Source organism: Neolamprologus multifasciatus, chromosome 3, assembly GCF_963576455.1.
Source record: "Neolamprologus multifasciatus chromosome 3, fNeoMul1.2, whole genome shotgun sequence".
Taxonomy (NCBI): Eukaryota; Metazoa; Chordata; class Actinopteri; order Cichliformes; family Cichlidae; genus Neolamprologus; species Neolamprologus multifasciatus.
In genome coordinates this window covers 39,778,324-39,804,596 of record NC_140441.1, presented here as the reverse complement: position 1 = coordinate 39,804,596, position 26,273 = coordinate 39,778,324, and the positions used below count along the sequence as shown (strand labels likewise).

The 26,273-nt window shown below is 40.2% G+C and overlaps 2 protein-coding genes across 4 annotated transcripts; both read left to right on the top strand.

Moving 5' to 3' along the window:
* The first annotated feature begins 6,684 nt into the window (after window positions 1–6,684).
* On the top strand, window positions 6,685–12,959 carry LOC146523134 (Fc receptor-like protein 5). Of its 2 annotated transcripts, XM_085145429.1 has the most exons (5): window positions 6,685–8,904; window positions 9,196–9,231; window positions 9,757–10,020; window positions 11,675–11,920; window positions 11,996–12,959. In XM_085145429.1, the coding sequence occupies exons 1-5, from the start codon at window positions 8,877–8,879 to the stop codon at window positions 12,199–12,201; spliced, it is 780 nt and encodes a 259-aa protein (XP_085001555.1). In that variant the 5' UTR covers window positions 6,685–8,876; the 3' UTR covers window positions 12,202–12,959. The 2 variants fall into 2 exon arrangements, with proteins under 2 accessions (XP_085001555.1, XP_085001546.1); XM_085145420.1 differs by having other exon boundaries at window positions 11,675–12,959.
* Window positions 12,960–13,325: 366 nt separating this feature from the next.
* Window positions 13,326–19,707, top strand: LOC146523133 (uncharacterized). 2 transcript variants are annotated; one of them, XM_085145037.1, is made up of 6 exons: window positions 13,326–13,686; window positions 14,548–14,650; window positions 14,751–14,866; window positions 16,477–16,715; window positions 16,818–16,921; window positions 18,097–19,707. In XM_085145037.1, exons 1-6 carry the CDS (start codon window positions 13,464–13,466, stop codon window positions 19,412–19,414), a joined length of 2,103 nt encoding a protein of 700 aa, XP_085001163.1. In that variant the 5' UTR covers window positions 13,326–13,463; the 3' UTR covers window positions 19,415–19,707. The 2 variants fall into 2 exon arrangements, with proteins under 2 accessions (XP_085001163.1, XP_085001152.1); XM_085145026.1 differs by having other exon boundaries at window positions 18,094–19,707.
* Window positions 19,708–26,273: the final 6,566 nt, after the last annotated feature.

Genomic DNA, 26,273 nt, shown 5'->3' with positions numbered 1-26,273 from the left:
GCAAAGAAAGATGCCCAACGGATTTACTTTACCAAATGGACCATCCCAGCCTTGCCGTATTGGTCTATTTGATTCACCTTTGCTTTTATTGTTTGTTTTATTTTCACTTGCTGAACACGGGACAGACTTGACTGGGGAAAAGAAAAGGGAGCAAGAAAAGGGAAAGAAAAACAGCGGGGAAGAGGGCAAAAACCAACAAAACAAACAGACATAAAATACATATATCAATCATCTGGATCACCTGTTGAGAAAGAAAAAAGAGAAAACAAGCAAAGAAAAAGAGCAATATAATAAACAACATCATCGCGATGATCTATGTGAATATAACAGTAAATACTAAATATTAAATATTATTGTGCAGCACGTAAGATCGACAGCGCACAGTGTGCTTTGAGGTAGCAGCCAAAAAGGGTGTAGTTTGTGTGTGTGAGCACCCGTGTGTACACCTGTGAGCATGAACACGCTTGTATTTAAAAGGTTCTTTCATGTAATGATCTGCTAGAGGGTGTGGAGAGCCACAGGCTCCAGGCCCCGATAAGCAGCCACCAAGGAGTGAGCCGGTGTGTACCTGGGCGCCCATCCCCAGACACAAAAAACCACCAACGCACCGATGTCTGAGGGCGTCTGCCACCGGCAGGGGAATTGGTGGGGGAGATAGGCCTCCATACCTTAGAGGTCCTGAGATGTCCCCAGAGAGGTGGCGTCTGATACCCAACCTGACATATAGACACAGACATACAGGCACACACAGATACAAACATCCATTCCCACCCTCATGCTCTCATATGCAATTACTCAACACTCAACCAACGTGGAGACAGACATAGAGAGACACTGTACACACAATCACACTCCCCAAGCGTACTCTAAGCCCCGGGTCTAGGTACTGTTACGGGTTCAGATATTGAGGGTGAGCACAAAAACAATAATGGTCCAGAAGAGCTTCAGTCAAACAATGATTTTAATGAACACACACGCGTGGGGAGATGAACACTGCCCACCGACAGCATCGATCTCCGCCCAATGATACACAAGCAGTTGTTTTATACCATCAGGGTTTTGTTTATGACGCCCCCTCATGCGTCAAACAGATACAATTCATGCATAAGTTTCAAAAACAACAAATGTTCTGTTGACGACTTTTGACACATTTAAAAGGACATCTTCTCCATCTCGTGGCCAGGTGCTTCCTATTAATCTTCTAACTCTCGCTTATCTCCTGGAACAAACTGTCCCTTAGGCAGACACAATTTTGCAGTCACAAGCTTTTGCAAACTATTATTTGAACTCTTACCTAAATATGAGTCTAACTACTGTTTGTGTGTGTATGTCTCGACCTCCAACGCACTCAGCCTCACCCCGCCCATTGATGCTTCTAACCTTTTACCAGACAGAAGCTCCCCGAGGCTGCTTTTATTGTTGCTGGCGACTTCAACCACACCAACTTAAAGACAGTCCTCCACAGATTCCACCAACATGTCTCCTGCCACACCAGAGGAGACAAGACTTTAGACCATGTGTATTCCAACCTGGCTGGAGCCTACAAAGCCACACCCCTCCCCCACATTGGACAATCGGACCATCTCTCCTTGTTCCTCACACCTAGGTATTCACCACTCATCCAACATGTGAAACCTGCTGTGAGGACTATTAAAGTGTGGCCAGAGGGGACAGACGCAGTGCTCCAGGACAGATTTACAAACACAGACTGGAATATGTTCACCCACACAGACCTGGACCAGTACGCCTCATCTGTACTGGATTACAGACTACAGGACCACCAAACCCTCCCCCGCATCCTCTGATGTCTCCTTCCTCAATGAGCTCAACAACTTTTATGCTCGTTTTGAGCGAGGGAACCCCACAACCACAACCAAAGCAGACGTGACGCCAGACCACCAACCTCTGACTCTCTCCCCCACCGATGTAGGTGCGGTGCTGAGCAGGATCAATGTCCACAAGGCTGCAGGTCCTGATGGCATCCCCGGGCGTGTTCTCAGAGCGTGTTCTGGGAAGCTTGCAGGAGTGCTCACAGACATATTCAATCCGTCCTTGGCCCACGCTGTGGTACCGGCCTGCTTCAAATCCACCTCCATCGTCCCGATACCCAAAAACTCCAACCCATCTTGCCTCAATGACTACCGCCCAGTAGCACTCACCCCCATCATCACTAAGTGCCTAGAGCAGCTGGTCCTAGCACACTTCAAATCCTGTCTCCCCCCCACCCTGGACCCCCACCAATTCGCATACCACCAGGTCAGGAGCACAGAGGATGCCGTCTCCATCGCACTGCACTCTGTCCTCTCACACCTGGACAACAACAACACATACGGCAGAATGCTGTTTATAGACTTCAGTTCAGCATTCAATACAATCCACCCCTCACAACTCATCAGGAAACTGACAGACCTGGGCATCAGTTCCCTCATCTGCAAATGGTTACTGGACTTCCTGACCAACCGCCCCCAACATGTCCGGCTGGATAACCGCTGCTCATCTACAATCACGATGAACCACAAGGCTGTGTGATGAGCCCTTTCCTTTACTCCCTCTTCACCCACGACTGCAGACCTGCTGATGGTTCCAACACCATCATTAGGAATAACCGAAACATAGCTTATAATAATAATAATAATAATCAATAAAGCACCAGAGAAGGAAGACAGTCCATTATTCAAAAATAAACCAGAACATAAGAACTCAAAATGCTGGGTCGAACCCAGAACCTTAACACAACATTACTATCAATACAGTTTTAAAAAAATGCAACAGGACCCTCAGTTCACACAGAAGATTTTGTTCAGTGATGAGGCAAACTTTTATGTGAATGGTGAAGTTAACAAACAAAACCACCGCTATTGGTCTGACACTAACCCACATTGGATGGATCCCTCCAAGACTGTTGGAACAACAAAAGTGATGGTTTGATGTGGTATATGGGGTACAACAATAGTGGGTCCCTTCTTCATCAATGGTAACCTCAAGGCCACTGGATATTTGAAATTGCTACATGATGATTTGTTTCCCTCTTTATGCACTGAAGCTGGCACGTTCCCTGAGTTTTTCCAGCAAGATGGTGCACCACCACATTATGGGTGCCAGGTCTGAGCATTCCTAGATGAACAGTTTCCTGGAAAGTGGATTGATCGTCGTGGGCCAGTTGAATGGCCCCCAAGGTCTCCCGATCTGACCCCCTTAGACTTTTATCTTTGGGGTCACCTGAAGGCAATTGTCTATGGTGTGAAGATACGAGATGTGCAGCACCTGACACTACGGATACTGGATGCCTGTGCTGGCATTTCTTCTGCGGTGTTGCTATCAGTGTGTGAAGAGTGGGAGAAGAGGGTTGCATTGACAATCCAACACAATGGGCAGCACATTGAACACATTTTATAAGTGGTCAGAAACTTGTAAATAACTCATGAAAGAATAAAGTTATGTTGAAACCAAGCACACCATTGTTTTTCTTGTGACATTACCAATAAGTTTGATGTGTCACATGGCCCTCTGCCTATTGAAAAAACAAAAGTTGTACCCAAGATGGCCGACTTCTAAATGGCCACCATGGTCACCACCCATCTTGAGGAGTTTGCCCCCTCACATATACTAATGTGCCACAAACAGGACTTTAATATCACCAACCATTCCCATGTTATTACGGTGTATCCATATAAATGGCCCACCCTGTAGTATTTGGCTTGGAAGATAGTTTGTTTGGAAACATATTTGGAGATGCTTCATCTCCTGCTTTGCGTTTGTGCAGGAACCCTGTCAAAAAGCTGTCCATTATGCTAGCAGTGTCCAAGCGTTCTTTTTTTCTTTCTTTTTTTAAATTCATACCGTGCCCCCCACGTTAGGAACCTCTGAATGTGGCAATGGTGGAGGAGCGCGGCTAAAAAATATTATTCTTTCTGGGCCACAAAATAAACTTTTACGTTAAGGCGAGAATGTAGCTGTGTAAACTTCAAATATCTGCTCGATTTATCATGACATCACATGTTTGCAAAAGTGCTCCGATGTTTTCAGAGATGTTTCTTATCCCACCAGCTCGATAGCTTACCAGGAAATCAAGGCTCACTAGAGCCGGCGAGAACAGCGAACTCCCGGCACATCGTTTTTAAATCCCCCGCAGTCTTTCGTTACTCAGGTCAAACATGATATATAAGTCACTTAGATAACTTAGAAATGTTAATATTTGGTTTATTTCAGTGTTTTATTTGTTCCAAGGTAAATCGGTTTGGCTGAGATTAAAGTTAAGCTTCATAACATATTTATCACAGTTACATTAAGGGGAACAGCAGTAAAAACTCTGGAGCTGTGATGTCATCAAGTACACTGCCGTTCCAATTGTAGAATAATCGTGTTGCATTCTTGCATTCTCGCCAAGTCTGAACTCCCGTGCAAACTTACAAAGTTCGGACTTGGCGAGAACGCGAGTACGGACTCGTGTACTTCAGAATTGAGAAACGGCACAGACTCACGAGCAGACACTATGACATTGCAGACATGACAGAGGAAACAGAGATGCGGGACCAGGGTAGGCACAGAACAGAGGGGGCTCAAAAACACAGGACAGTAATAATAATCAACACTCCACAGCAAAATAATCAGAACCTAACCCATAATACAGAATCGTACCAGAACATAGTAAGCTAGGAAATGCAGACAGTTTACTCATTATTAAATGTTTCCATTTTGTAGTAAAACCACTTCCAGCTGATGACTGAATATCTTGGAGGCAAGGAATTTCATGACTAGAACAGTGTACTTTTGTCCATATACTGTAGCTCTCTATCTAAGAGTGATGGCCAAAGAAAGGTGTTGGGTGTAATTATGAGTATATTTGTTAATAGAGAGGAAATGTAATCAATCTTTCTTGCTGCTCCGATTTTGCTCAGATTCACAACAGAAGAAAGGCTGTTCTTCACTCTCAGTCTCCTCCTCTGACAATCCACAGAAGTGATTACTGAAGTTCAATGTTTACTGAAAGTCCGAACTGGATGGATTAAACAATTAAATTATTTAAATTATAAAATAAATTATATTAAATTAAATTAAAACCAGAACCAGAATAAAGATACACATTTTTCTGAAACACATAATCTTTCATAAAGCCATATGCAATTTTCTTCAGCGGGGCGGCTGAAGAGTAAACTTTCAAAAGTAAGTACTGAATATTATGTCACTTATTTATGCACAAATGTTTAATAACGAAGAACATTAAAACATGAATGTTGGCCACATGTCGGCAAAGTTACAAACATTACAAAAAATAATGTCTGTACTTTAGTACAAAGTCTTTACTCTAAAATATATGCCGTTCAATAGTTGACCTTAATCTTACCGAGAATCTGATGATTTTATGAATAATTAAAGTCAGTCATATATCCACAAACATAACAAGCTGAAAGTCAGTGATGCTGCTTGGTTTGCAGTCCTGAATATCACGGCACAAGCAGGATTCACTGCACTGTTAATGTTAGCTATGTTATATTGCTGCCTCTGTTCGGTGGTGTCGAGCCAAACGGACTTTAACGTGTGTTTGAACGAGCTGACGGTTCACTCGTTAAGCTGAAAGAAAGATGCTTTAATCACAGCAGTCACACATGTGTCCACTGTACCATCTGGGAACTCTTCTTGTTTAGCACTCGTAATAACACAAACACTAAATCCTCCTTCTCTTGTGCTGTTTTGTAGCAGTGTAAACACCTGAGACTGTCACCTGTCTGTCTGTCCTGCACTCTCTCTCTGTTTCTTTCTCTCTGATTGTGGAATAAAAGTATGAACATGTATTTATAAGTTACACTTGTGTTTGAATCCTGCAGCTTATCACACATTTGATTTCCATGTGTGACAACTGCAAGTGTCCAGAGTGAGGACAGACTGAGGGACCCACTGCTACACATCATCTGTGAGGCTTTGCACCCCTGATGATCCACCAGGACAAACTCAGCAGTGTGTGAGGAAGAGGAGGAGGAAGAGCCAGCAGCAGCTGACAGATGGAGAGAATAGACAGACTGTTCCCTGTTTATGAAGGACTGCTAGGAAAGTTCAAAATAACTAACTGTCTGTCCTGAATCGGTGTTATTAGGTAATGTTCAAATAATTTGATCATTCCAGTGTTTTCAGTGTGGGAGAAAGTACTCAGGGCCTTCAAGTTATCACAGCTCGTACATTTGCTTTTTACACATGTATGTAAGCATTGAGCCAAATGTAATAATGCCAACATATTAAACGAACAATATTTGTCGCTTATGTATAATACATCTATATATACACTGTCAAAGATACTTGTCCTTGAGTGAAGATTTAAGGTGATTGGAAATATAAATAACTGCAACTTGAATCTTTACTGAAGTTCATTTGACACAGAGTTCAAGTTCACTGCTGTAATAACTAATCATGATTTATAAAATACTAACTTTAATATTGGCCATATTATATTTACATTGCCACAGTGAGATGACTTTAGTCTCATGAACAACATTAGCTAATTGTTATTTACTAGCTAATCTTGAAATGACTGTTCAATACAGAAATGAAGCCCAACAATCATGTTTTACAGTCCTGTGGTCTCACCCTCAGATACTCAACTAATCACAGTGATGCCATAAAACAAATGAATGAACAAAGAAACATTTGTTCTCCTTCATTTCTGTCAAACAATGCTGTATGAAACCAAAAAATGCAACCTGAGCAGTGCGACGAAGGCTAGACTGTCCCATTTCACAACGTCTCACTTCCGCACTTCTCATACTTCCTAGTACGCGCTGTACATAGTATGTGAACTGCGTGTACTGCGAAGCGTGTGGTCGCTGGATTGCGACACAGCCAATGTCACTGCAGACTTTGTACATGGCTTCTGCTGCAGTTTGTCAGTCCTCAGGGGCCCTCTGCTGCCCCTGGGGCACCTAGTAGCTACCTGCCTTACTTGGTGGCACCTCTGCATTCACCAAGGATTTAAACAATTTAAAGAAATGTAAATGATTGGAATCATTCAAATCCTAATCCTTTGGAGTCATATCAGGAAAGGTATCTGGCAAATCTTCCAAACTCAAACACGCAAATTTACTTGCTGTGGTGACCCATTGTGAATAGGGAAGCAGATGACATCACATAAAAAGCTGGCAACACATCTTTAATGCTGTAACAAGTGGTGACTAGTGGTACAAATGTTGGCGCTGGGAATAACTGGGTCCGATGGGTCAAACAATGTAAAGCATCTTACAGGTTAGGGAAAAATCTCCAAATACAAAATCAGCACAAACACTGTAATATTTCTTAAACCTTTTCAATAAGAAAACAAAAACTTTAAAAACACAAATATCCACACTGTGTACATATTTGTGTGGTCAAAGTGCTCTCTGCATTCAAATTCAATATTCTTCAAGACGAGTGATTTTAATATTCTTAAATAAGGCAGGTAATCCATGCTAATTGGTAAGGAACAAATTGCAAGCTCCAACTGAAACTCATCCGCAGACCTTAGTGACTGAAAAATTATTGGTCTGTCCAAACACTCCCATTTGGCCGGCATTTGGTCGATACATAATTATATTATTCCCAAGAACTTAATGTATAATGTAAAGAAGTTTGCACAATAGATGGATTCAGTGACTTATTGTGACATCAGTTTTTTTTTAAGTACTGAGATTTATTGAAATCAAATTCCCCAGTATAGGATATTTTTGAATATTCACTTTTATTGTTTGTAAATGTGGGCAAATATTTGAGAGACCTCTTGGTGCATGCTGAGTTTGTATATGAGAAGCCAAATTGGTGTATTTTTAAAATCTGATTAATGGCATATGCATGTGAAATGTGCTAATCAGTTAATTCTGAATCAGTTAGTTCTGACTGACTCAAATGATCTTTCCAATCTCCTTTGATTACGATGGCCTGGGTGACTGAGAACCTTCACAGACATACTCCTGAGGATATCTTTAGATGGGACTGAAACATCTGAGGATTTAAAAGATTATGAGGTGTAACTTGAGGAGATAAAATCACCAAATTTATCTAAACTCACTTATTTGGTACCCGAGTTGGACAATTTCACATTTCTTTGTAAGTTAGCTTTATGAACTAACCATCCCCAGATTTGTGCACCACAGATAAGAGAACACTTGAACAGGTAGCCAGCTTTAACATTTGGTTGTTTGGCTCCTCCTACTTTGCTGTTTCACAAAGGAAACCGAGGTTTATATTCATGCCATCAGATATGAGCCCACATTTTGTACATCTGAAAACCTAACATTATTCATTAAGGCTTAGTGGAGGGAACCTGTTAAATGTACACCTGAGAACACTGACTGCAAGATGCCATATAATAATTGATAACCTTAAATTGGGCCAACTTTACAGGCTGTGCAACTAATTTTGTGCTAAACCGTCTCCTTCAATCCAAAGCAACATGCATAATTGTTTGCAAAGATAAATTTAGCCCTAATTACTACATTAGACAAACTCTGCGACTACAGAATTTCTTGAGGACGTCTTCATTTATTTTGTTATTTTCTAGTGACATCATCCCTTAAAGATAACTGCACAAGCTTGTGAATGATCTCTTTTTAGTCGCAGTGACATGAGGGAAATCTCTCTAACTCACATCAGCCCATCTGCTCTGGACTTTGTTTGTACTCATATGTGATGTCTGTCATGCCAGCATGAAATGTGATGAGTGAGTGATTTTAAAATGGTCAAATAAAAATCTGAGTGTGTTTGTGGCCTAAATTCACTGGATGTTTCATAACTCGTCTGAAGAATTACTGTAAGAAGGTCAGGTTTCCTGTCACTGCTTTTAAAAAAAACCCACAAAGCAGCTAGACCCGAGGAAGGCGGCGGGTGTGACTGCTCACATCTCTGCTCACAGCACAATGGGTCAAATGTCTCTACGACTCCTCTGTAAGTACGAAAAGCTTTATTTACCTACATTTACAGCTTGATGAAAAAGAGCGGCACAATTAAATAAAATTTGACTCACAGAAAGTTTCTAAATTAAACTTTTGCTTCATTAAACGGTTTAAAAATAAGGTTTAAGTAAGTGTTGAATTACTTTCTCACCTACATCTATAACCTACATCCTGTCCCTGAAAAACACTTTCTGTTTGTCACTGCTGCACTTTTTTTCCTTGACATTTGGAGTTTGAAGCAAAACTTCACTGAAGCTCACTGAAACTTTGCCTCTCTTTGCAGTTCTGACCTCACTGATCTGCTGCACAACAAACCAAGGTTAGTGAACCTGTTATAGGACAAACTAACGTCGAAAGGTTAAAGGTGAAACGGGAAGTTTTTGGTGCTGAATATTGTGCTGTTCTAAAACAAAATCAAGTCACAACAGAATGAAGTGGATCCAATAATGAGCAGAATAACCTGCAGAATGAAATGTTTAATACATTTATCAACACTTCTTCATAATCAGCACCCTGATTTCAACAGAAATACCCAAAAATTATGGTTAAAGTTTAAAAAAAGAAACAAAAAAATCATCTTTAGTTTCATTAAGACAGACCTTCAGAATTATATCTGCACAGCCAGCAGCTGGTTAACTAAAGAGCCAACTTCAACCTGCAAGCATCTGTGAGGCTTAAATAAATAAAATATGTTAACTGGATGGTGTTTTGCCATCTGATAAACCTTCCAACTCATTAATCTATTGTTACACTCTTGTATTGTTTTTTTCTTCTGCACCTCAAATAGACTAAAATCAAAGTCCCTGATATTTATTTAAAACCCAGACTCGCTCATGTTTCTCAGCACGTCTGACTGTGAGTCCCAGCAGCTCTCAGCTGTTCTACGGAGACTTTGTGTCTCTGAGCTGTGAGGAGGACGACAGCTCTGCTGGATGGACTCTGAGGAGAAACACAACCTTTGAAACCAGGACTCAGTGTGGAGCTGGGTGGGGAAAACCAGCTGGTTCGTCCTGTAACATCACCTACATTGACCCGCTGGACAGCGGGGTTTACTGGTGTGAGTCCAGAGAGAAAGCAACAAGCAAGAGCATCCACCTGACAGTCAGTGGTAAGCTCAGCACATAAGGTGGTGTGAAAAGTGTTTACTCGCTTCCTGATTTCATTTTTTCTGTATGTTTGTCAAACTTAAATGTTTCAAATCAAACAAATTTAAATATTAGACAAAAATAACACAACTAAAACACAAAATGCAGTTTCTAAATGAAGGGAAAAAATATACAAACCTACATGGCCCTGTAGGAAAAAGTTATTGCCCCCTAAACACTAATCTAACACTAATCACACTAGCACCACCATACTTTACTGTTGGTACGATGTTCCTTTGATTAGATGCTGTTAATTTTATGCCAGATGTAAAGAGCACACGTCTTCCAAAAACGGTCAGCTTTTGTCTCGTCAGTCCACAGAGTATTTTCCATATTTCTCATCGAGATGTTTTCTGGTAAAACTGAGATGTACCTTTTGCTCAGCAGTGGTTTGTGTGTTGGAACTCTGCCATGAAGGGACATTTTTGACTAGTTGCTTCTTTATGGTAGAGCCGTGAACTCTGACTTTAACTGAGGCACATGAAGCCTGCAGTTCTGTGGATGTTTTTCTGATGTTTTTCGTGACCTCTTCGATGAGTTGCAGCACTCTTAGGGTAATTTTGGCCACTCCTGGGGAGCTTCACCAAGGTTCCATGTTTTTGGCATTTGCAGATAATAGCTAACCTTTTCCAAACTGAGAGATTTGTTTTTGTTGTTTTTTTTTGTTTTTCATTTGCTTCTGAATTTCCTTGTATCCTGGCATAATGTCTGGCTTTTGAGGATCTTCGTGAGCTACACCATTTTGTCAGGCAGGTGCTACTTAAATTATTTCTTTATCTAAAAAAGGTGTGGCGGTAATCAGGGTTTCCAAAGATATGATACACCACAATTAACTTTTCACACGGACCGTGTAGGTTTAGATTTTTTATCCTCTTATAAACACCTTCATTTAGAAACTGTATTTTCTCTTTACTTGTGTTGTCTTTGTCTAATATTTAAATTTGTTTGATAATCTGAAGGTGTGACAAAATATATGAACTCAGGAAGGCAGTAAATACTTTTTCAAGCCATTGTACATATAATTTTTATTTATTTACTTATTATATTATTAGGATTTCCATCATTATTATCAGAGTTACGGGTCTTTGAAGGACATTGAGCTGAGTGGGAAATTGGCACTTTTTGAGTCACCTTATCTTTACAGAATGTTTGAGTCTCCATAACATTTAAGTAAAGAAGACAGTCTTAAGATCTTTTGGGGATTAAAAAAAACCCTTTAAATTCTGTTAAAACTGCACATACTCCAAGTGAATTTCAGCCCACTCTTATACTATTCTGGGGGTCTGTGACTCTGAAATATATAAACGTCATAGTATGAGGTTCAAACATTGCAATGGCTTCAAATAGTTACTGTTAAAGTTATTGAATATTTTTGTTTTTTTAATCAGCTGATCCTGAACTTTTTTCAGATTTGACTTATGGAATGATCCCACAGCCATTCTTCTAAGTTAGCCCTATGCTGCTACTTTCATGCTCTTATTGTGTACTTAGATAAGGGGGGAAGTGTGTATCACGCTTTAGCCCTTAAAGTTGGTACCTGTGGATCAGTGTGTGGAGTTAGTGTTGATGAAGCTGTGTGTAAATGGATGAAATGCTGTAGTTTGTCTCTGTGTTGAGGTGGATCAGTGATCCTGCAGAGTCCTGTCCTCCCTGTGATGGAGGGAGATGACGTCACTCTGCTCTGTAAAACAAAGACCACTCCCTCCAACCTCCCAGCTGCTTTCTATAAAGATGGCTCCCTCATCAGGAAGCAGCCTACAGGTCACATGACCATCCAGCATGTTTCCAGGTCTGATGAAGGCCTCTACAAGTGTGACATCAGCGGTCATGGAGAGTCTCCATCCAGCTGGATCACTGTCACAGGTGAGGAGCTTCACTCTGATTATCACTCTTATTTTATCCACATATTTACTGTAACAGGTGGGATTCTCTCTACAGGTGAACTTAAAATAACTACATCTGCTCCTGACTCACCTCTTTCACCTGAGCCCACCTCCCCCCAACTTGTGTTCATATTGATATGGTACCTCATGGTGTTCTGTCCGTACATCATCTCCACTCTCCTCTTGGTTTCTTTATATCGACACAGAAACACAGGTAACACTCTGAATCGTTCATTGATCAATCAATATGCTGACAGTTAACTCATCTCTCTCTGAACTCTTCATGTGTGTATTCTGCTTTTATTTTATTTATAAAAACATATATATTATATCAATTATATTCTACCTTTTCTGACTGCAGGTCAGATGCTAAAGTCTCATGCCCAGCCTAAGCATGGATTTGACAACAATGCTGTCACCACAGAGCATCACTTTTGATCTTCTGCACTAAAATGTGGTTCTAAAAAAAGACTTGACCTTTAGATAGAGCTAAAGATCAAGTCTCTTTTTAGAATCACATTTTTCGCAGCTAAGGGTTACTAGAGCCTATCCCAGCTTCCACAGAGTGAGAGGTAGAGTACACCCTGAACAGTTTGCCAATCTTTTGCAGGGCTAACAATGAGAAACAGACAACCATTTACAAATGGAATTTAGAATTACTAGTTAAACTAACCCCACTAACCGCATGTCTTTGGACTGTGGGAGGAGCGGGAGTACCTGGAGAGAAACTACAAAAAAACCACAACCACAACACAGATGGCATATTTGAACCCACGACCTTCTTGCTGTGAGGGAACAGTGCTAACCACTGCAGTACCTTTAAATTGAAAGCTTTTACTTTGTGCATTGTATTTGTATTCGTTTTTATGCCGCTTTTAGGGTGTTTTTCTTCTTTTTCTATCTTTTTTTTCAACCTTTTGTAGTCTTTTGAATCCTGTATTGGTCATTAAATTGTTCTTTCATATCATTGTTGTAGTTTCAGCTCTAAATACTTCTTTTATTACACCATTAAGTGCATCTGCACAACAAATGTGAAATAAAAATATATATTTGTATGTTTCTGTAGTTATTGTCATTACTTTACTCACTATTTCGATTCTTTTTTTTCTCTTGATAAATTTTCTTTGGACTAGTTAGTGTGTTTTTTACAATATGTATTTATCCCACATTTTTATTCGATTTTTTTAAAAAAAAATTTTACAGTTTTATGCAGCTAAAATTGAAAACGATAAAGGAATTGTAATACATTGATTAAAAAAACTTTGAAGATCATTTTACGTCATTTTCATATAATGATATCTCGTTTTTTTTACGTTCTCACTGATTAAAGCTTATTACGGCTCCTGTAAAAACATCGACGCACAAAAGAGGACGGTTGAGGTGACCCGGGAACGTTTGTGACGGTCTCTGTTTCTAGTGGGAGAAAATGAAACGGGCACCAAAACCGGAAACGCTCTCAGATTGTAAACAATGCTGCGAGTGACTAAGTATTTGATATAAACATCAAAGCAGTGGTTGCGGTGATGAGCAGAAACACAGCGGACCGTTTGGCTGACATGTCTAAAGCCGAGGCACTGCGGGAGTTTGTTACAGAGAAGCTCGCCGCCGCCTCCCGGGAGATCTTAGCGGCTGTGGACACACTGGTGGCCGGGTACGAGGAAGAGGCTTCGGGCTTCAGACAGGAGATTGACCGGCAGAAGAGACAGCTGGAGCTTCTACCGCATGAAGCCACGCTAAACAAAGCGGGTGGGTCATTTTCTTTGTAGCATATAAACGAGAATTTAGAAAGCCTGTTCTCAAACTGATCTCCCAATTGGAGCTCAGTCTGGGCGGAGTTCTCTTTTCTTCTCGTCTTTCCTCATGTTGTACATTTTTCCATTGTTCGTTTCCGGGTCGCTGCTCGTGCGGCTGACCGGCCAGCAACCTAGCCTGACCTGTCTCCCTAATGTGATGTTTGTGTATTGTATGTACGGTTGGCAAGGTCAGTCTCTTAGTTGAACCGTGGGGACAAATAAAGTCTTCTGAAGTATGTGGGGTTTTTTTCCCCAGCCGTGTTTGTCTTTATACCATTTATTTTCATTTTTCATTTCTTTATTTATTTCACACATTTTATATTCGCAGTATTAACAGCTCGGCAGCCGTGTTTGTCTTAACTGTGTACAATCATGTCCTTTACACTTTTAAAATGGATTCTGAATGGCAGAATAGTAGATTTTGTCATTGAAGTCTGGCATGTGTGGTCTATAACATTAAAAGCAGAGCATCGTAGACAATAATATTAATACAAGCTAAGATAAGATAAACCTTCATTAGTCCCACATGTGTTGTGTCACAGCAGAAAGTGGACAGCGCAAGTAGCAAAAATGAAGAAAAACAATGGGATAAGCCTCGCTTCTGTCAGTCTGCCCCAGGGCAGCTGTGGCTACAGCTGTGGTTTGCCTCCACCAGTGTGTGAATGTCAGAGTGAATGAATAGTGGAATTGTAAAGCGCTTTGAGGGCCCTGAAAAGCGCTATATAAATGCAATCCATTATTATTATTATTAAGATAAGAATAAAACGATTCTGCTTTCAAAGAGGCTTTTCTACTTTGTTCTTCTTTTCTTCAGGATCAAAGTGCAGCAGGAGCTTCAGTCCTGTTGAGGAAGAGGAGGGTGAGAAAGAAGAGTCTCGTGAGAATCTGCAGACGGCGGACATAACCGGTCCATCAAGGTTGAAAATGAACCATCCTTACCTGTATATTGGATGATTTCCATTTTAATATTGGCCATTTCAGACTGTAATTAGCCTGTGGATGATCTCTGTCTTTAAGGTCTTCACCACACCAGTGTGAGACAGAAAGAAGAAATCTTGCCAGAGCTCAGAACCACATAGACCTCAAGATCAGCATCCTGGAGCACTCTCAGACCAGCCTGCTCTTGAAAAATGGTAATACGTATTTCAATGTAATAAAAAGTATAAAAAGAATATATATATATAAAAATTAAAAAGTTAAAAAATGGTAACAAGTTAATTAACTAGCCCCTCCCATAACCCTTTCTTGAGCCACAGCACATTTTTTTTTTAGGATTAAAAGTATCCTGCAGCACATCGCCACCCACTTTATTCATACTTAGTGTACTCACAGTCTCTCTCTATTTTTAGTTTTTATGGCAGCCATGCTTGAAAAGACCAGGGTTACTCTTAGTAGGCAGTAGTTAATGCATTCACATACTTGAGTGTCTATACCAGCCTCCTGGTGGGGGAGACAAAGCTTTAAACCATGGTCTTGTCTCAGTGTAAGTAGTTTCACTGCAGTGCTGTGCTGCACAGCAACTATCAAACCTCCACATGGGAGCAATGAGGCCTTACCCTCCGTTTCAAGTTCCTCACATAAAGTTGGAAATACAGTGGTTCCTCGTTTATTAATTACGTTACGGGAATTACGTTCCAAAAATAACCCGCGATAGGTGAAACCTGTGTAGTAGCCAACTTTATTTTTTACAGTTATTATAGATGTTTTAAGGCTGTAAAACCCATCACTACACACTTTATACACTTTTCTCAGACAGGCACGAACATTTTCACACTTTTCTCTCTTGGTTAAACACTCTCAAAGTTCAAACCTTTGTAGAAAAAAAGGTCCAATGTTATAGAATGAAACCAAAGGTTCCTTTAACGGTGCAAAACAACATCCAGTACAGCACTTCAGAGTCACACTGCTAGCGATCGAAGATTTATGTAAACTGAACACATTCTGTACTGTACAGGAGATAATACACGAGATTGGCTGTAGATCAGTGTCAATCAATCAGGAAGCAGAACAGAGCGCGCTGTAAAAAAAAAAAAAAAAAACAGCATGCAAAACTGCACAAAAAAAAATCCGCGAAACAGTGAGTCTGCGAAAAGTGAACCACGTTATAGCGACGCACCACTGTATGCGTCTTTTTAGAGATTTTTTTTTTACATTTTATGCTTGACCATCTCTGATTTACATGAAAGTTTTATGTAAGTTTATATGTAATATTTGCTGTTTTTTTTAATGTTCATATATTAAATACTTTTCAAGATAAAATTTATTTTTATTTTGAAAATTGGTCCAGTGACAGACTTCTGTTACGTTTTTTTTCGCATCATTTGAATGTGACACATTTTGAAACTTGGTCTCTCAACTCAGAGACACACCTATTTTATACCATATCTCACTGTGTTGTTCGTCTTCCACCTTCATGGCTGAATTAAATAAAAAGAGAATTTTATATTAAAAAGCTAATCCTTTGGAGTTTTCCACTGGAGGAGCTAAGTGCAAAATGAAGATGCAGCTCTGAAAACTTTAAGGACCTTTGGCAGGACCAGTGATCTACATGCTGACATCCCTAAAGGAGAGTTTAAATTCACTGGAAATATTAATGTCACAATCTCTTCTTTTTTCTTTTCTTTTTTACTTTTTTTACTAACTATGTCGTCACTATTTACTGTAAATGTTTTCTATTTTGAAAATGTTAAAGTGTTAAGTGTAAAAAGCTAAGCAGTTGTTTCTATGCTCCTCTCTCTGTTAGTCCTGAAGAAATGTCCAGTCCTGAAGCTGAAGTGTCCGCGGGGACAGAAAGAGGCGGACTTCCTGAACCTGCTAAGATCCACCTGCCCGCAGCTGGCCGGAGACAACAAACCTTTTGACATCTTAACGTTGGACAAGAAGTGTAAATTACAACCTCTGAAACTAGAGACGCTGACGCCAGAGGAGATCCACAGAAGCATCATGGGATGGGGGCGGTCTACGGTCTACATTCGACTGAAGGTAGTTTAGACACTGTAACCTTTGAGATGGAACAGCACTTTTTTTTTATTATGTAGTATTTCTTTTACGTTGTTAGTGCTTTTTTTTGTTTGTTTTTTTCAGACTCAAGAGGTGCATCAGCCCAGAGAAGAAGACCTTCATCGTCTTCACACTGAAAACATGAACTCTGTTGTCTTAACTAATGATGAGACCAGACAACAGACAAGGTAACTCACAAAAAAGCATCGCCTAGTGATGTAAAATATCTGGACAGTCAACACGTTTTGGATGTTACAGATCGGCTCATGATTGTTGCTCCAGTTCATCCCATCCGTGTTGGATTAGGTTGAGTTTACGACACAGCCACACCAAACTGGAAAAATATTTTATTAAGGTTCTGGTTTTGTTAATTGGGAGATTATCATGTTTCAATCTGGAAAGTGAGACGTCCCAAACGTGTCAGTGAGGCGTTATGTGAGTAGTGAGGCATGAAATATAACCAAAGAAATGCGAATGGAGTAACAAATTGGTGAATTTGAAGGTTTCTTGGGTGCTAAAATCCAGTCATTTGGAACCCATTTTCTAGTATGCTGACTTAGTCACTGGTGCAAGTGTCAATTTTGGGGGTATCATTGAATAGCCGACAGATATCCAAGCTAGGGCTTCCTGTGTTGTTCACCAGCCAGCCTTTACAAGTACAAAGTCATTGTCAGCTGATGACCATTAAGGGTTTTTGGTGACCCTTTGTGTCCAGTGATTATTTAGTCCAATCAAAATTTAGGCTCAGCTGATAGCAGCACGTCTTTTAACTGTAGCCAAGTTACAAATTAAGCTTGCCTCAAATTAGTCCATGTAAGTGCAGAAAAGGCAAGGTACTTAAAGCGAACATCTTTCATTCTGTCAGTCAAAAAGTGGACTTGGCAGCCACTTAAAGTTCTGGAGCTTTTGTGCCTTAAACTCTTTCTAACTTTGGTTAAGGGCAGTATTAGACTTGAGATAAGATTGGTGAACTCTCCACAGTGAACTTTGCCTCTCGGCCCACTCGGACTGCAAACTCGACCACAATCTTGAACAAAATGGATAATAGCATATATCCAGCTTGCTGTGACTCTCGTGAGTTTTTCAGTGCCTCGGTTAGCAGATTGTTTAGTGTGTCTGCTTCAAGAGGAGTGGGCAGACACACTAAACAATCAGACACACTTCAAGGAGTGCAAGAACAGTGAAGAAAGGCTTTTACTTGGCTTTAAATATTTGTTCCCAGCAAAATTTGATTTTGTACTTAAAAATTTCAAAACATCTTCAGTTTTCACGTTTGGCAGTGTAGCACTGTCTTATCATACTGTACTCTATTGTAATGTAGACTTTAAACCCAGTTAATTTTTGCTTCTGGTTTCTGCAGCAGCCTTGCCCAAGAGGTTGACGGCAGCAAATCAGAGATTGCGTCTGGCAGAGAAGAAAATGAGATAGAAATGGGAGAAGCTGATAGTGAAGAACCGGCTGCAGATCTTGTAGCCGGCTCTGCAGCTGAGGGGAAAGAAACTTTCAGGAACTGCAACAAAAGGAAAGAAGAAAAAGGAGAAAGGAATGATAAGTCCAAAAATGAACTGAAGAGATGTGATTCTAAACTGCAGTCCAGGGTGTCAAAAAAGCAAAAGATCAGACATCGTGGCGTCACTCGGACTAAGACTGAGAAAAGTGTTGCTAATCTTTCCTGCTTGGTCTGTGGAGCTCTGCACATGTCAGAAGTTATGCTTGTTAAACATGCCTGGAGTCATGGAAACGATCCAGGAAGTGTTTGCGGAGCATGCGGAGAGCGCTCAGAGTCTGTGGAGGTCTTAAAGGATCATCTTCAAAGTCGACACAAAACTGATGACTGTCACATCTGTGGAGAGACTTTCCTTAGTGCTCTCAGCCTCGACGAGCACGTAGCCTGCCACTCAGGGAAGAAACCATACAAATGTGATGTTTGCCATAATGAATTTGCACTAAAGGCTTCCCTGGAGGATCATCGAAAACTTCACGAGGAGGGGAAGCGCCACAAATGTCACACCTGTCATAAAGTGTTTGAACTCAAAGAGCAGTTAAAGGCTCATCACAGGACTCACACCAACAGGAAGACACACCTCTGCGGTGTGTGCGGTAAATCCCTCTGCGACTACAGATCGTTATCCCGCCACAAAATGACCCATTCTGGGGAAAGACCCCACAGCTGTAAGATTTGCGGGAGGCGTTTTAAACTTCCTGGGACTCTGAGGCAACACGAGAAGATTCACACAAACAGAGAGAGGTCATACCTCTGTGACATTTGCTGCAAAATGTTCCTGACTAGTGCGCAGCTGGAGATCCACATGAGGATTCACACCAACGAAAAGCCGTATCACTGCAGCGAGTGTGGCAAGGGATTCAGCACCAAGGGCCCGTTGACCGTTCACAAGCGGGTCCACAGCGGGGAGACGCCCTACCACTGCCCAGACTGCGGCTGGTCCTTCAAACGCAAGACCAACCTAGACAACCACTTAGTGCTTCACTCGGGCATCAAGCCATTTGTGTGCGGGATTTGTGGGAAAGCTTGCGCACGAAAAGAATACTTGACTGTTCACATGAGGACCCACAATGGAGAGAGACCATACAAGTGTACCCTCTGTGACAAAGCTTTTACTCAGAGCCATTGTCTAAAAACACACATGAAGAGCCATCAGGCGCCAGGATCTGCAACGTAACACTTAAAAGTTCTGGTTTGTTTTTGTGTTTTTAAACATACACACGTCCATTCTCTCTTCAGCTTATCAAATTCAGGGGTCGCAAGGGGGCTGGAGCCTATCCCAGCTACCGTAGAGTGAGAGGAAGGGTACATCCTGGACAGCTCATTAGCCTATCACAGGCTGTTTAAACAGAACAGTGAAAATTAACTTATTTGCCTTTAGCTTTATTTATTGTTGTTTTACTTTTTACAGTAATAAACCTGTACACGTATTACCCCTATGAGACATCTCTAATAAAACCTTTGCTACAATCTGTCGTGTATTGTCTAACTTTCAGTGTTGCTGCACTTACAACAGAGCATGTGCAGTGCTTTTAAGGCTGTCATCCTGTGACATAAAATAAATTTGTATAGTAATGCTAGTAAGATTTATAAAATGACAGCCACTTTTTAGACTTTATCAGCCTAAGTCACAGAGTTCCTTTAGGTGTTTAACCTAGCTTCTTAGAAATTCCTTTACTTTGTGTACTAACCTCTGGATATTTTTTAGATTTGAGCAGGCAGCAGCCGTGTGGCTCCATAGTGTAGTGGTTTAAACACTTGCTGGTTCAATTCTATGAATCTCCTTTTGGGTTTTGTCAGGAAGTAAAACTGCGAAATCAAGCAGAGCTCCCGACTGTGACCTAAAGTAGCTTTGTATAGGATGCACTGCAGTAGTGGTGCAACGGATCACAGTTTAAATCTAAAATCCGAACCGATCCCACTCCACGGTTCGGTACACACGTGATCCGAAGATTCGAAAAAGAAAAAAAAGGCATGTGTATGGTGCGCATCGTCAGTCTGTCAAGCGGTAGTTATGGACAGCGCTAGCGGTCCAAGTGGAGGAGCAGAGGAGTTTGCGGCATTTAATTCAATTCAATTCAATTTTATTTATATAGCGCCAAATCACAACAAAAGTCGCCTGAAGGCGCTTCATTTAAGCAGCCCTTTGCTGCCCAATCCGACTGGGCTAAAGCTATTACAAAAGCTATTGTGGTGTTTAGCTGCAGACTGGAGGCCGTATTCCGTTGTGCAAAACAAGAGGTTTAAACTATGATGAACGTGCTTGAGCCACGCTATGATATCCTGTTGCGCGTCCACTTCAGTGTGACAAGATCGTTCCAAGCATGTATGAGCAGGAGAAGTTTAAAGTTATGGCTGAACGGTCCCAGGCATCTTCTGTTGCTCTAACTACAAATGGGTGGACCTCCAGGGCAACGGAAAGCCACGTGTCAGAGCGGAGTGGTAGATACAAAGCCCTGTACTGCCCTATAGATTACATTAGATTAGATGAAACTTTATTTATCCGTCGGGTGGGTTCCTCCGGGAAATTCAGTTTCCAGTAGCACAGCACCGACAGAAGTTGCAGAATGTGAGCAGAAATATACCATATATACACATATATAAATACAGAGAATACAAAAGAGATAAATAGAATAAATAGGAATAAGAATACAAGGGAACGGCACATTTCAAGTATTGTGAGTCTATTACACCGTTGGTTATTAACAAAAACTATTGCACAGTGAAAAGGCACTACAGCTTACTTGTTCCCCCCTCCTTTGTCTCTGTTTCCCCTCCTTCTCTCCTCCAGAGAGGAGTTAAACAGTTTGTTGGCGTGTGAGACAAAGGAGTTTTTAAGTCTGCTGGTTCTTGTCTTTGGGAGAAGCAACCTGTCACTGAACAGACTCCTCTGGTTGTTTATGGCCGTGTGCAGAGGATGCCCAGCATTGTCCATAATGTCCATATTGCACCTTAATTTGTTTTTATATAAGTGCGTGGAATGAGTTGAATGTCTTGTAATAGGCAAAAAATACTTAAATAAGTAAATGGCGAGTCGAATTTTTGTCGTTTTTTTTTTCTATTTTTGCTGATCCGAAAATTGATCTGATCCGTGACTTAAAACTGTGATCCGATCCGTTGCACCACTAGGATGCAGCCACTCAAACTTGCGATCGTCACGTTTCCACCATTAAATTAATCAAAATTGAAATTTCATCCACAGGCATCAAAAGTAAAGCAGGCAGTGCTTCCGTAAAAATAGATCCCCTTTTGAGAGTTGCAGTAAAACTCTTGAGTATAACTGGGATTTTGATCACTAATATGTAGCCCATCTACCATTTTTAGTCATGAGAAACTTCTTTCGCAATGTTTCTTGAGTATCTTTTAAAGTAAAAGCTTCTTACAGCTGCTCCCTTATTAACAGCAGGTCGCCCTGCATGTGCGATTTGGCAGATTTTTAAACCAAATGCCAGTTCAGGCACAAACTTTGGCATTTGTGTCTTCCCTTGGAGTCAAACTGGTGGTGTTATGCTTGTTAGGGGAATGTGTAAACCTCATTCATGAACATTATGGAGCCACAGAGTATCGTTAAAAATGATGGTGGATAGCTTGATTGAGATGTGTGGCCTCAGGTCTTTAGTGTTTTTGGGTGGCTGCAGATGACCCAGGTCTGCTTCTGGAACCTGGGGGGAGGCAGAAGCAGACCCTCTGGGTCACCTTCATTATTAAGTTTGTTATGTGACAAATACACCTAAACAGACACACATCACAAGATTGTTTGTTTGTGCATCTATTTTTTATTTCTTACAGATGCAGCAGTGTGTTCTATCAGTATTCATACCTTTTCTGCTGTTTTCCCCCTCTTTCTCTTTTCTTTCCTTTATTCATGCCTGCCAGCTCTGGTATTGCAACAACAAAAATGAATGAATAAATGAAAGAAGTAAGAAAGAAAGTTGATGACCACAGCCGACATGCACTACACTGACCCCACTTGCTCCATTTCTTCATCCAATTCTTGCTCTTGTCATTGAAATGAGATGGCAGACACAGCAAAAGTAACAGGCCTCTAAAATACACAAAAAGGGGACTTGTTAGATCAGGAAATTGGATGTGATATATATAAAATATGGATAATACACAACTTTATTTGAAGACATGCCATCTGTACCTAGCACTGCCTCAGTTCTGGATGTTTCCACAAACTCCTCTGGGCTCTCTGCACCTAAAGAAAAGGTCCCAGGTTAGCAGCACACGTAGTTGGGAAAAATCTTCATTTAGAAACAACAGTTGCACAAACTATACAATTATTTTCCTCCAATTACTACTTTTCACTTCAAGAAATTGGCCTGTATGATTTCTAGGTTGTGATATGAAAAACTAGTTCCTAACACAACTACAACTAGTGTTGTGTTTCCTTCACCAACCTAACACAGAGATCCAATAAGATAAGGAAGTGGGCAGTATAGTACAATATGTGTTATTTTGTACTGTACTGCCCAAACTAAAGATCTGCTTAAGTGTTCTAAATGATGAAATGATTCATATGTTTATTTTGGACAATACAGCAGAAGATCAGACATGAAAGTGGAGAGAGAGAACACAGAAAGGGTCAGAGGTCAGACTCCACCTGGGCCACTGTATTCAACAATGAGCCAATGATCATCGTGTTAAGTAGTGAGCAAAACCAGAGCCCTAACGTTATGACATCACAAAGTTATAACAAATGTCTACTGATGATTTCATCTCATGAAATGACTGATACATATAAATTCATCAGCTGAGCTGGTGATGATGATCTTCTTCATCGTGCACAGAAACACTCAGTTTGTTTAAATCAATAAATAACTCCGATTACTCTCATTTTGAACTTTTCCCACTCAAAATGCTGTTAGAACAATTATAACTTAATTATAACTTAAAATATCGCGTGTTGATTTTCCACATGTAAGATACTAATCAGCAAACATACAGAAACTTCCTTCGTCCACTCTCTGTGTCTAAGCCACATGAAACAAAACAACAATATCTTATTAACATGGTTTTCAATATCTCTCCTTACAAAAAGTTCAACCAATGAACAAATATATATAACACATGTTGAAATGCATATGTATTACACATATGTAAAACACAAATATGAAGTGTTTCATTGACAGACTCAAAAATGCCCTCGCAGTGAATAAAAGGGAAATCCTACAGTGTGGGCAGAGAATCTTAATGGCTCTAACATCAACACATCCACAATGTTGTATCCAGTTATACCGAACAGAATGACTAAGACACACCCCCTGCCTGCATTACAACAGTGCCACCTGTTTCACCTGCCTCCTCAGCACTCTATACACCTGAAGAGAAAAGTAACATCAAATCTACAAAGTATTCAAGAATTTTCATCAAAGAATAACATATTTGCCTTCCACAATGTGCTGTTAGACACCACTGTACCTCTGCCATTTAAAAAAGGGCGGCTTGTTAACATTTTGGCTCCAAACACTTTGTGTTTAAGTTAGTAAGCTTTTTTTTTTCTTTTTGAATTTTTTTGACTAATATAAACATCATTTTGTTTATTAGATGACAGCAGGTTGTGACTGAATAATCAATCAAACTAATAAAGACAAACATACAGGAACCTTTTGGAGAAGCTGTAAAGACATGAAACTGTTAATAGTGCTGATCATCAGTTATTCAAAATAAACCTATTTTACATTTGAGATGAAATGTCTTTCTGTACTGATATAAAATAAAGATGTTAGTTGTTTTTGATCCCCTGTATATAAAGTAGATCCAATTTAAAGTCAGCTTGAGTTTGATTTCTTTACGGCAAACCACTGCTCATGATGTTGAGCTGCTAATGAAATAAAACACACAAGTACTCAAAAATGTCCCTTAATATAAAACCATCTAGTACAGACTTAAATGTAGCCTATTGTTAGATGAGGTTCACATACAGTGTTTGACAGTGTAAACTGTGTGAAAGGGTGTAGCTGGTGTAGCTCACGAGGCTGAGCAGGTGACCATGTGCCACGAGGTGGAGAGCAGCTGGCCTAGGTTTGATTCTGACCTGGGCCACATCCCCTTTCTCTCTCCCTCTGCTTTGCTGTCACTTATCTGCACTGCTTTGTCCAATAAAGATGAAAAATGCCAAAAATAAAAAATACCTGTTTGAAAAGAAATCTGCCTGCAGCCTCTGAAATTCTTCTGCTTTCTTCCAGAGGTGGATGGCTTTTTCACCATCAAGCCATCAGGCAGTCCAGCAGCATTTATGATGATGTCATGATTTTGAAGAGACTGCTATGGCAGCCCCCCATGATCCCCAGCCTCATCTACACTGAGATGCAGACATTTCAACATAAAAATATTCACAGTTCAACACACAGCAGACAACTGAATAATAGTACAACATAACAGTCTGTGCAGAGACACACACTTTCATATAGTAAACGTAGTCAATGAAACACAACTACTTTAGTCATTTCTTGTGTGAGTCTAAAGTGAATGTAGTATTTTAAAGTACACTTACTGTATTTGTTGTTGAAGACTTTTTCAGCTTCTTCTCAAGGACATCAGCTGGTTGTTTGGCTGCAGAGGCAGTTAAGAAGCTTCCTAAAAACCACTGAACCTTGAGTTAACTGTGGCATATGACAAATTTAGCTTTATATGTGTAAATGTGTCTGTGTCAATCTTTAAAATGCTGAACTGTTGAATCCAAAACATCAGCGGCTCCTTGCTGCTCACTTCATGAACTTCTGTCTTTGTGACAGTCGAATGACATCACAGCTGTTTCCACCCCCAGTGTCTCAGGACTGGACACCTTTAAACATGTAGAGGATCAAACAGCCATCCATAAATGCTAAACATACATAATATGTATGTTTAGCTCAACAACAATATAATTGTATGTACAAGTACTTAAAGTTGGCAACAATAGAATTAGTGAAGAGTTAGATATTTACATGAAACCAAAAATAAGTATTATTTAAGTACATTTCAGTCATGTGTAAATAGTTTTAAGTACAGTGTCAGTAATATTTAGTGGAAAAACAATATTTCTCCATCTTATATGGTAAGTCAACTGTACTGAATGGGGCACAGATGCAGAGTGCTCTACATTACTTTTGTAGTGATTTATAATTAAGTATAATTGATTTATAATGAAAGGAGGTAAAAGTTGTTTTCCAGCCTTTAATTTAAGAACGTTATAGCTTCTCTTTACTGTGACTGTGTGCAGCATGTGCTCTTTTCCTTTTTTGATGTTTATTGCAGCTGGTCATGCTTTAAATATCGTAATGTGTGAGCCATAAGAAATCAGTCAACTGCTGTGTAATCCAGATGAACAGCGGAAGCAAGAACAGTCTGTAGATATTATGCTGTGTTTGCTCTCAATCATTTAGTTGCTTCAAATAAAATCAGCAGTATCATGTAATGCATATTTTTATGTATACAGTGGTCCCTTGCTATAACGCGCTTCACCTTTCGCGGCCTCGTCATTTCACAGATTTCTTTTAGTGCAATTTTGCATGGTTTCTTTTCAGTCAGTTCTTTTGGAAGAATACATCGCTCATTATACTAATATAATACATATACATATATACATGTATAATACATACTAATGATGAAGGAACTGAGCTCACAGTCCATTGTTTATTCAGTGAACTACTACTCAATTTATTTTGGGCCTCAGAAATGCTCACTCTGCTTGTATATCACTTATTGTCAGCAATAGAGCTCATTCTGCTTTGTGGAAATAAACGCAGAAAAAATAGACATCACTTCCTCTTTGTTTTTGATGCAGCGTTTTATCAAATTAGAGTTGCATGAAAAACAATGAAACAGCTTCTAAAAGTTTGAGATCAAAGCAAATCTCTGTCACCAAATTCCAGCAGGTTCTTCACCAGGACCCTTTGTGATAGTTTTCATCTTTCATATAAACTAAAGTGATACACAACATATGCAGTGCTATACACACATATTTTCATGTTTCTAAGAGTTTGATAACCAAGCTGTTACCAACATCTTGCACCATGCTCTTGTTCAACATGTGAAAAACACAAGACTAG

Coding starts and splice junctions, on each gene's coding strand:
- LOC146523134 (XM_085145420.1), top strand. CDS start 8,877: ATGGGTCAAATGTCTCTACGACTCCTCT. Junction 9,232..9,756: donor CTGCTGCACAACAAACCAAG/GTTAGTGAACCT, acceptor CATGTTTCTCAG/CACGTCTGACTGTGAGTCCC. Junction 10,021..11,674: donor CATCCACCTGACAGTCAGTG/GTAAGCTCAGCA, acceptor CTCTGTGTTGAG/GTGGATCAGTGATCCTGCAG.
- LOC146523133 (XM_085145026.1), top strand. CDS start 13,464: ATGAGCAGAAACACAGCGGACCGTTTGGCTGACATGTCTAAAGCCGAG. Junction 13,687..14,547: donor AGCCACGCTAAACAAAGCGG/GTGGGTCATTTT, acceptor TCTTTTCTTCAG/GATCAAAGTGCAGCAGGAGC. Junction 16,716..16,817: donor CGGTCTACATTCGACTGAAG/GTAGTTTAGACA, acceptor TGTTTTTTTCAG/ACTCAAGAGGTGCATCAGCC.